This window comes from Halyomorpha halys, unplaced genomic scaffold (assembly GCF_000696795.3).
Source record: "Halyomorpha halys isolate HHAL.00 unplaced genomic scaffold, Hhal_1.1 Scaffold2060.1, whole genome shotgun sequence".
NCBI classification, from domain to species: Eukaryota; Metazoa; Arthropoda; class Insecta; order Hemiptera; family Pentatomidae; genus Halyomorpha; species Halyomorpha halys.
In genome coordinates, this window is record NW_027109097.1 from 23,996 (window position 1) to 34,950 (window position 10,955).

The 10,955-nt window shown below is 29.5% G+C and overlaps 1 protein-coding gene across 1 annotated transcript in view; it reads left to right on the forward strand.

Moving 5' to 3' along the window:
* Positions 1–2,060: 2,060 nt before the first annotated feature.
* Positions 2,061–10,955, forward strand: part of LOC106691072 (phospholipase A-2-activating protein-like) — a gene marked incomplete at its 3' end in the record, with an annotated part of 12,969 nt that continues 4,074 nt past the window's right edge. Inside the window, 3 exon segments of the mRNA XM_014436721.3 lie at positions 2,061–2,302; positions 7,605–7,792; positions 9,921–10,151. Of these exon segments, the coding sequence (XP_014292207.2) occupies positions 2,169–2,302; positions 7,605–7,792; positions 9,921–10,151 (553 nt within the window).

A 10,955-nucleotide genomic window follows, 5' to 3' on the forward strand; every position in this document is an offset into this window, starting at 1 on the left:
TATTTGTTGTACAGACCGAAATGGATTGTAAAAGGAAACTGTAGGGGGGAAAAAAATTGTTTATTATATCTTATTATTGTATCTCTTTTTTTTCTGATTATACCATGTATGTGTAATTTATATATGTCCGATTATGGATTGATAAGTATGCTGTATGAGATAGCAACCTAAAGTATTTAGGCAGCATAGATAAATAAAGTATTTCTCTCTCTCTTTATTATTTTCAGTACTTACTTCTCGACAATTTTGGAAAAGAATGGCAGATGCCACCTTGACTGAAAATACGTTGTATGAAAATTCTTCTCATTCATTGTTCTTTATTGGATGTTGAAATGGCTTGGTTTTACTGGCTTCTTCGATCCTATATTAAGGCTTTGTAATATGAGTTATTGTATGAACATGCAATAAAAGAATGACTCACCTAGAATAAGGCTTTACTTTACAAAAATGAGTATTAACAATATTTCAGGTTTCTTTTAACCAAAACATAATATGAGATAACCTCAATACAAAACACATGAGATAACTACATTATTATTATTATTATTATATGAGCGACAGACCATGGATGTCTAAGTCCTTGCGCGATGTATTAGGAATTGTTCGTAGGGTGGTTTCGTCACTACCACGCCTATTTTTCGTGAGTGCCATCCATTGGCCAACGGGCCTCACAAAATTTTTTTTTACGATTTGCTTCCAAACTGTACGGGAAATCAAATAAACCTAAATAACTTTGACGTATTCTGTAAATTGTAATTTACACTGGTTGATTATCCTACTTGCTTGGATAGTCTACTGAGGGACTGCATAGAACATGGTAATTTTTTTTTTTTCAGATGTGCCTCTGTTTAAATTAAGAGCAATATATTCTGAGTTTTTAATCTAAATTGATTTCGTTACTGTTGTTAGAAATGATAATCGAATGTTTTGAGACCGCGAAAAAAAAAAATATATATAAATTATAGAACAAATAAAAAAAGATAAAAGAATATTATAAACAGGAATGAAAAGAGCGTATTTAAATCCCAATCGATGTCATCTATTTGAAGGGTCACACCAAGAAATTTTTCAGTACCAAACTTTCAAATGAGTTATTGTTTTACATACAAGCTGCATATAAAGGAATTATGAATTTATTCCTGAAAGTAGCGTAATATGATCTTTTATTTTTTTATGGTTTTCCCTGACAATGAACATATTCCGAGTGCGAAGAGGAGAAGATATCACCGAAACTGATGTAATTTTTTTTTGACAACTGGGGGTCTTAAAACCACAAAAAATAATTAAATTGAAGGAAATAATTTTTTTTTTAATGGATATTATAAACAGACATGAGAAGAACAATATAAAAACAACACATCTTTTGTAATGAAATACTCCAGTATCACTATAATTGACATTTTTTTTTTTTTTTTTTTTTTTGTTATTTTCACATTTCTCATTCTCGGGATTTTTTCTGTTTATAAGTATTAGCTTACTATTATTAACTTACTATTAGCTAACTATTATAGAATTCAATTACATGTTATGGCTCCTTGCAAGTTCTACTGTTTATGCGTCAGTACAGGTCAAGATGCAGAAAGTTCTGTATAACTTTTTTTTTTGTGTGTGAAAAGTGAGAGGGTCGAGTTTTCATTCCGTAGCACCGTCATGAAATATAAGTTCGAACCGCACCCGTTGCAAACATGAGGTTTCTTAGGGAACGCCTCGGCTACGCCCTCGAGCTCCTTGCATCTGTTCATATAAATAAATGGAACGGTCTTACGCTTCATGCGGGTGTGGAAAGCACCCTGCTCTGTCTCAAGTTTCAATATTAACAAATATCAATTTAGGAGGTTTAGAATATTTCCGTAATCGGTTCTTAAAATTTTTTTTTTTTTTTCTTTCCCCTAAATATAGACATGTAGTAAGGTGAAGTATAGCCATTGTGAATAATAAAGAAATTGTAGCTTTGAAACTATTAAGGATTAATTTTAACTCTAAGTATGGTGGTAAGTGTAAGTCGTGTGATGCGCAGTGGACGAGATTTTTAGTCTAAGTTTGAAAATGAACCATGAACACCATAGTTGTGTATCGTTGTAAATTATAATCGATTTATTATGTTTAGATTCAAACCGGCATCTCACTAGTTTAGTTGTAATAATTTATTTTGAAACTGGTACTTTAACATGGATCAAGATGGTTATAGTTTTAGATGTGAAGTATTAGCTCATACTAACGATGTACGAGCAGTTTGTGTTATGGACAATGCCATTGTTAGTGGTTCAAGAGATATGACAGGGAAACTATGGGCTGAGATCAGGTATTAATTTCTTGTAACAGATCTGCTTCTTTATGTCATTCTTGATTATTATTTTATTCAAAGTATATATTTGTAACTTTAACTACGTTCAGATGTTCAGATTCATCATAATTGGGGTTATTTCTTCTAATAACCTTTTAAATGTCTGAAAAATATTTAAAAAATTTTTAAACCTTTTAGTCAAAAAGATCCTATACCCATTTACAGGATATATGAAAGATGGCTGTTTTTAATTTTTTATTTATCAAACGGACCTCTATTAGCTATTTGAAAGATATAATTTTACATTTTTTAAATCCTATTGGTCAAAAGAATGTTAGAAAGATGTCTGAAAAATGTGTGAGCCGTCTAACTCAAAAACAAAGAGTCAAATGAAACTAAAATTACATATTTATAATATGTGTTTGTTTGGAATGTTACAACTTTTTTGTTTAAATTTACTGTCACAGAAATCCCATTTTACATTATTGGTTTTACAATTTTTATGGATTTCATCAAAAGCAGTTCTTACGATTTTGATTAAACTAGGTAAGTCCATGTACAATTAGGTGGTCCTTAATATCAGATAGGTCTTATCCTCATTGAAATAGTGTAATATGGCCTAAATGATAAATTTGAAAAAATATTCCTCATTAACATTTTAATTTATAGTTCTCGTTTTTAGCAATAATATAAATACAAAATATTAAATCTTACGGATTATTTATAATATTAATCTGATAGACTTACTTTTTTTTCCTTGAAAATGATCTCTATTGACTATTTGAAATATATTATTTTACATTTTTTTTTGTTTTATCTTTCTATCAGAAAGATCCTTATAAATCATCTGAATGATAATTTAATTATCATTAATGATGATTAATCGTGTATGATGAAGTTGCTTATAAGATATCTATTGTACATCTTTTTTACACTTTCATCAAAAATATTTGTATAAGCCAAAAGAATCTTTTTAGCCATTTGGAAGATATTTTTTTGTTAATCTTTTTGTAAAAATGAACTTTATAAGCCTCTTAAAAAATATTAGAAAGATATCTGAATGACACCTTTTTTAACCTTTCCTTCAAAATAATTTCTGTAAGTCATCTAAAAAATACTAGAAAAATGTTATTCAAACAACTGACAGATGCCTGAATGATATCTAAAGGATGTCTATCCAAGGTCACTCAGATATTTGTCAGATGTCTTTCATACTTACCTGGTATCTTTTAGATGACGTATAGAGATCCTTCTGAAAAAAAGGTTAAAATATATGTTATTCATAAATCTTTTTTATACATCTTCTTCAAAAGGATCTCCACTGGCCATCCAAAAGATGTCTGACAGACATAATTTTAAATTTTTTTAAACTTTTTTGTGAAAAATACTTTTATTACCTATCTAAAAGATACCAGAGTGATGTAATTTTTCTGTGTCAGATACCTTTCTGGTATATTTTAGACCACTCATAGAGATCCTTTTGAATAAAATGTTAAAAATATTCCATTTCTTTATCTTTTTTTTTTTTTTTTTACAAATTTTCTTCAAAAGAATCTCTATTAGCAGTCTAAAAATGATAATTTAAAATTTGTATAAACCTTTTTGTTAGAAAGATTTTCATAATTTAGGTAAAAAAAACTTTATTAAAAATACAAAGTTTTGCTGCCCAACTTCATTGGGTTGCTAGTCATACAGCATACTTATTTTAATCTAATCAGACAATATTTTTGATCTTATGATAAATAGGCCTAATGAGTAAACCATAATAATTATAAACAGTAGTAATATATTGAATCAGTTATATAATAATATATAGAATCAATAGAATATGATTTTTTTTTTTTTTCCTCGTTTCATTTCTTTAGTTCTTTTGTCTTTTTTTCTCTCTCTCTCTTTTTCATGATTCCCCCTCCCTCCTTGTCTATCCTTTCCCCTTTCTCTTTTTTTCTCCCTTTCATATTTTGCTCTCAATCCGATATGCCTTGGAAACAATGGACCTGACAACATTCCTTCTAAGTTGACTAAATCCTATCTCCCAGTCCTTATTCCCGTACTCTATCATATATACAATTTTTCCTTGCAAAATCCCACGTTTCCTTCTCGTTGGAAAACCGCTTTAGTTTGACCATTAAATAAAATCCCAAATCCTTCTTCACCTAATGACTTCCGCCTCAATTTCTCTCCTTTCTAAACCATTAGAACGCCTTGTTCAAAACCAACTCTCAAACTTCCTAGAAGAACGTTCCCTCATCAATCTCCTCCAATCTGGCTTTCGACCTAGCTATTCAACACAATCCGCTCTCCTTAAAATAACCCACAACCTCCAAAATGGCTTGGAACACGAAAACCTAACTTTCCTAATCCTCCTTGATTTCTCCAAAGCATTTGACACGATTGACCACAACATCCTTTATAACAAACTACGAAATCTTCCTCTATCCAACAGTGCTTTGCGCTGGTTTCAATCCTTCCTCTCTGATCTCTCCCAGTATGTAGTGATTCCCGATAGACCACCTTCATTGACTCAACCCCTTACCTATGGGGTCCCTCAGAGTTCATCGCTCTCCCCCACTATTTTTACCATCTACATCCATGACATTCCCCTCCTTATCCAACATTCTCAATACCATTTGTACGCTGATGATTTCCTCATTTACCTTTCCTTCCCACCTTCTAACTTATTGATTGCCACAGAGAAGATTCAAGAGGACTTGAATCGAATTAGTCATTGGAGACAAGAAAACAAGCTTAAGTTGAATACAGAGAAGACTAAGGCAATCGTAATAGGATCCAATCACCTCTTGAAAACTATTCCTCATATTCCAACCTTATTCCTAAACAACAATCCAATACATTTCCATTCATTCGTTAAATACCTTGGTGTCACTATAGACCAAACTCTCTTCTGGAAAAACCACTCTCCAATATTTCCCGTCATACCTTCTCCACCCTAAAGCATTTAAATTATCTTTGTCACATACATCCTTTTTGAAACCCATAGGCTCCTGGTTACTTCCTTAATATTCCCCCACTTTGATTATTGCTGTGTGGTTTACGGGGGTGTCTCTGGGGATCTCGGAGCACAATTAAAATGGTTAATTCATTGCTTTGTACGATTCATCTTTGGGGTCCCTGGGGATTGTTACCCGATTTTATGAGGAATTGAAGTGGCTTTACCCCTCATCCTGTCGTAAATATTTTCTTGCTTCCTTCCTCTACCTAGTTATCCAATCCCGCCATCCATTGTACATCTCTGATATCCTTCAATTTAAATCCTCTGTGCATTTCCGTAATACCCGCTCACAGCCATCAGACTTAAATGTAACTGCCCTTCGAATCGCAGCCTTTGGTAGATCTTTCCTCATCCGTTCCTCCTTCCTATGGAATTTTATTCCCTCCTTCATTCGTAGTTCTAATACCTTTCCAACCTTCAAATCCCGTATCTTCGACCACCTTCTGTCCACCTAATTCCGGAAGAGTAATAATTGAAAGTTTCAAACAAGATTTATATATTTTCTGTACTTAATGTTTCAGATTTTCATTTATTTTTGTAAATATGTATATTAGCAGAAATGGTACCTTTCCATTTATTATTTTTAGTTTAATTATATTTGATTTTTATCATTTTTGTTTTCTCTTATTTATTATCAGAAGTGTTTGTCATCTTATGTTTTATGAAATGACATATGGTTTTACTTTAATTATATTATTTCAATTTCTTGAGACAAGGTAATTATTTATTAAATAAATCAAAAATTTGTATCCTTTTTTGTCTCAACACTTTTTTATTTTTCACCAGTCCAACGTTTCGGCCATTTTAGCCATCCTCAAGGACATCTAAATATTTAACAGCTTATATTATATATTCATTTTTAACACTTATAATAACAACATTATTCACCAATAATACTTAATTACTTAATAATACTTTTGCAGGCTATTCTACCCAGGTCATTTCCTTTATTATAAGTTAAATCCTATTTAAAAAGTCAATTATTAGAGAGTCATATTTATTATTAATAAACTTACTAAGCTTAAGTTTAGTTACCTATTTTTTAAAATTTAAAATCATCAATATTTAATTCTTCTTATATAAGATTATCCAGAACAAATTCACTACCATATAACAAACCATTTATAACCTCCCACTCACACAGGTCAGTCTTGTTTTAAAATTAATTTTTTTTATTTTAAATTGCATTTTTGTCTCAATTTGGTATTTATTCTAATTCTCAAAATTCCATATTACATTTAATTGTAAATAGTAACAAATTTCTCCATTTATTTTTATAAATTTATTTTGCTTAAAATCTCTGCATAATGTTGGTTTAAATTCTAAGTATCTGTTTTAAAATTAACTGTGTAATTGATGTTCTCTGATATATAAATTGACTCAAGTATTTTTCTTTTGTACAAATTGTTTTCTTTATGTAAAATTATGGCGTTATCAAAATCAAAATTATGTTGATTTTTGGCTGTATACTGTACTAGTGCTGTTTTATTTGGACCTTTTCTTTATTTCTTGTATCATTTTTGTGATGATATATTCTATCCCCCAACATTTGCTTAGTTTCACCTATATAGATTGCTGGACAATTTAAACATGGAATTTTATATATTAATCCCGATTGACTTATAATAAAGGAAATGACCTGGGCAGAATAGCCTGCAAAAGTAACTTTAAATTAATGTGAGGAAGAAATTATAATTGAAGGTATGTTATATTATTGGTGAATAATGTTGTTGTTATAAGTGTTTAAAATGAATATATAATATAAGCTGTTAAATATTTAGATGTCCTTGAGGATGGCTAAAATGGCCGAAACGTTGGACTGGTGAAAAATATAAAAGTTTTGATACAAAATAGGATACAAATTTTTGATTTATTTAATAAATATGGTTTTACTTTATTTGTTCTATTCTTATTTTATATATTCTCTTAATTATTGTTGTTCATTTTTATCTTTTCAAATTCATTATCTTATTATATTTTATGACGTTTTATATTATAATTTCATTTTTATTTTGTATCTCACTCTAAGGCTCTAAAGCCTAATTTTGATTTCTGTATATTATTCTAAAGGGATCAATCCCAGAATAAATAAAGAATATTATTATTATTATTACAAAAATTTTGTCTTTTCCTCCTCCAGGATTTAATAGTGTATCTTCTAGCCATGAGGATTTTATTCTGATATATGCTATGCCACATTGATTATTTTATGTATGCTTCCTAACGCTATCAAATTTTAATCATGTTAAAGATCATTTAGATATCTGATTTTAAGTTTATGTTATGTATAATTTAATTTTTTTACAGGGGATTTTATGAATCATGTGCAACCCTTAAAGGCCATAGTAATTACATCTCAGCTGTCTGTGTGCTTGGTAGCAGTCCAAATTTTCCACTTGGTCTGATTCTTACTGGTAGTCATGATAACAAGATTTTCGGTTTTCTACCCTACACACAAGAACCATTGTTGGCTCTAGAAGGTCATTCTGGTCCAGGTATTTTTATTATCAATTTTATTTAAAGTCAATTTTAATTAGAGGAGAAGATAGTCGGGGGGTGCGGTCAGCAGAAAAACACAAATAAACAAACGAATTAGTTATTTGTGTTGATGTTTCGACCTGATTTTCAGGTCTTCATCATGGCTATAAAAACAAATGACAACAACCTTCATTCAGAGAGAAAAAAATGAAATGGAATGAAAATATAAATTAATTGATTAATAAGTACGGACAAAGACAGTATTAGATTGATAACATTATTATTTATATACATATAAATGTAAGTAATAAATAAATGATACAGTGGATAAGATGTTATATTGATGAGTAACATTAAAAACCTTTTAGTTATATAGATGAGTTTTAAATTGTAGGAAATGCCGCTAGAGTGCAGGTCTGCGTTAAACAGAAATCTAGCGGTCAAAAGATCGTAGAGATAAAATTGTTAATGTGCGAGTTAAAAAAAAAAAAAAAAAAAAAACCAACATAAAAAGGGGTAAAATGTAAAGTAATGAGAGCCCAAAAAGTAATAAAATGTGTCAATATATAAAATGTATGTAAAAACAGATATTTTAAGGGGGAGTATGTAAAAACAATGTTATAAAAAAGAAGAAGAAATATGGAGAATAGGAATTGAAGAAAATAAGAGATATAAGATAAGAGAGAAAAGTAACTTACAGTTATAGGCAGAGATTTCTGCTAAACTGTAGAAATTGTCGGATTAGTCGTTAGAGTCCAGGTTGACAAAGGCGTTAGATAAACAGAAATCTAATGGTCAAAAAACGGACATTGAGATGAAATAGTTAATAAGAGATCAAAACATATAAAAAGAGTTAAATGTAAAATTATGAGAGCAAAAAGTTTTTTAAAATGTATAAATATGTTGTAAGTATGTAAAACGGATAATTAAAAAAAAAAAAAATATTGTATATGGGTATAAGATTACAGGTGTTTTAATAAATTAATAATTTGGGAATAGGCTAGCGACAGGTTTTGTTTGTCAGTTTTGTGATTAACTGGGGAAGACCCAAATTGTATAAAAATACTTTCGGATAACAGTCGTTATCGTGGTTAGGAACGGTAGCTAAAATGGAAGTATTATCAAAATCAAAAGAGTGGTTGAATGATAAGATATGTTCAGATAGACTAATCCTACAATTTCAAACAGTTTAGCAGAAATCTCTGCCTATAACTGTAAGTTACTTTTCTCTCTTATCTTATATCTCTTATTTTCTTAATTTCCTATTCTCCATATTTCTTCTTCTTTTTTATAACATTGTTTTTACATACTCCCCCTTAAAATATCTGTTTTTACATACATTTTATATATTGACACATTTTATTACTTTTTGGGCTCTCATTATTTTACATTTTACCCCCCCTTTTTATGTTGGTTTTTTTTTTTTTACTCACACATTATATTTTATCTCTATTATCTTTTGACCGTTAGATTTCTGTTTATCTAACGCAGACCTGCACTCTAGCGGCATTTCCTGCAATTTAAAACAGTGTAGCCTTGATTCTCTTCCTATAACCTTACTCTCGTATTTCTTACTTTCTTCATTCCTTATTCTCCATATATTTCTTCTTATCCCTTGTTCTTTGCTTTTACAATATTGTTTTTTCATACTCTCCGTTATTAATTTAACTAATTCTTTATACTCATCTATATAACTAAAAGGTTTTTAATGTTTCTCATCAATATAACATCTTATCACTGTATCATTTATTTATTACTCACATTTATATGTATATAAATAATAATGTTATCAATCTACTACTGTCTTTGTCCGTAGTTATTAATCAATTAATTTATATTTTTATTCCATTATTATGTATATTTCCAAATTTTTAGTCCATTATTTATTTGTATTTATTCATTTTTTATTATATTTTTTTCTCTCTGAATGAAGGTTTTTGTCGTTTGTTTTTATAGCCATGATGAAGACCTGAAAATCAGGTCAAAACGTCAACACAAATAAATAACTCGTTTGTTTATTTGTGTTTTTTCTGTTGACCGCACTCCCCAACCATCTTCTCCTCTTATATATCTACGGTCTAATATCTTCACATTATTGTAAATTTTAATTATTTAACTTTATATTCAGTTGTGTTTGTTTTTTAGTGTGCTGTTTGTCTCCATCTTTGAAAACCGATTTTTTACTGTCATCATCTTGGGACCTTAGTGCCAAAATATGGGATGTGCATAGGCGATACTGTGTTTACACTATATATGGCCATTCGCAAACAATATGGGCTGTTATAAACATTCCAGGTGATTATATTGTTACTGGGTCTGCAGATAAAACACTTCAAGTTTTTGGTCCTGATTTACAGAATACACACACATTGTCAGGTATTAAACTGAAATTATATTGATTTATATCTTTAAATTATTGTTCCTGTTTAATATATTTATAATTAGGTATCCATGATGTTTTTATTGAAAATAGTTAAAAATCAAGATAGAAAGTATCATCCTTTCAGTTCTCTCTATTGCTTTAGTCCTGCATCAATATTGTTTCAGTAACCTGCAACAGTGGCAGATTGATCTCACTCTCATCTTCAACTAATTAATACTTTTATTATTCATGATCCACATCTACAGCTATATAAAATGTCTAGATTTCATAGTTTTTTTTATTTTTTTATTTTTAAAGAACATTTTCTTTTATCTTAAATATATTTTGTTTGAGATCATAAATATCTTCCCTGATGGACATCTTAATTTCAGTTTCCTGTCTATTTCTGACAATCATTCTACGAAAATATCTTGTGCAATCTACTTTCTTTATCTACTTTCCCTCCAGATAGATGTATCCTCTATTCCATGCTTATAATTTCTTGTTAATATCAATGATCAACTTTTTTCCGTATTATTATGATACTATTTCCTTTTTTTTTTTTTGTTTTAATTTTTAAGGTTATTCCTTGTGGTACTTTTTGCGATGATAATCAGACAAATTCAAGGTGACAACTGTGATCTATTTACATAGATTCCCTTCATTGCCAATAAATTCCTTCTAGTATTTTTTTTAACGCAGGCATACTTTTTTTTTGAGACATCTGTTCCCCTTGTTTTACTCTTTTTTGATTTGAGTGATTAAGAATATACTATTAGGGGTATTCATGATGTTGTGTTAAATGTTATATGTTTTAC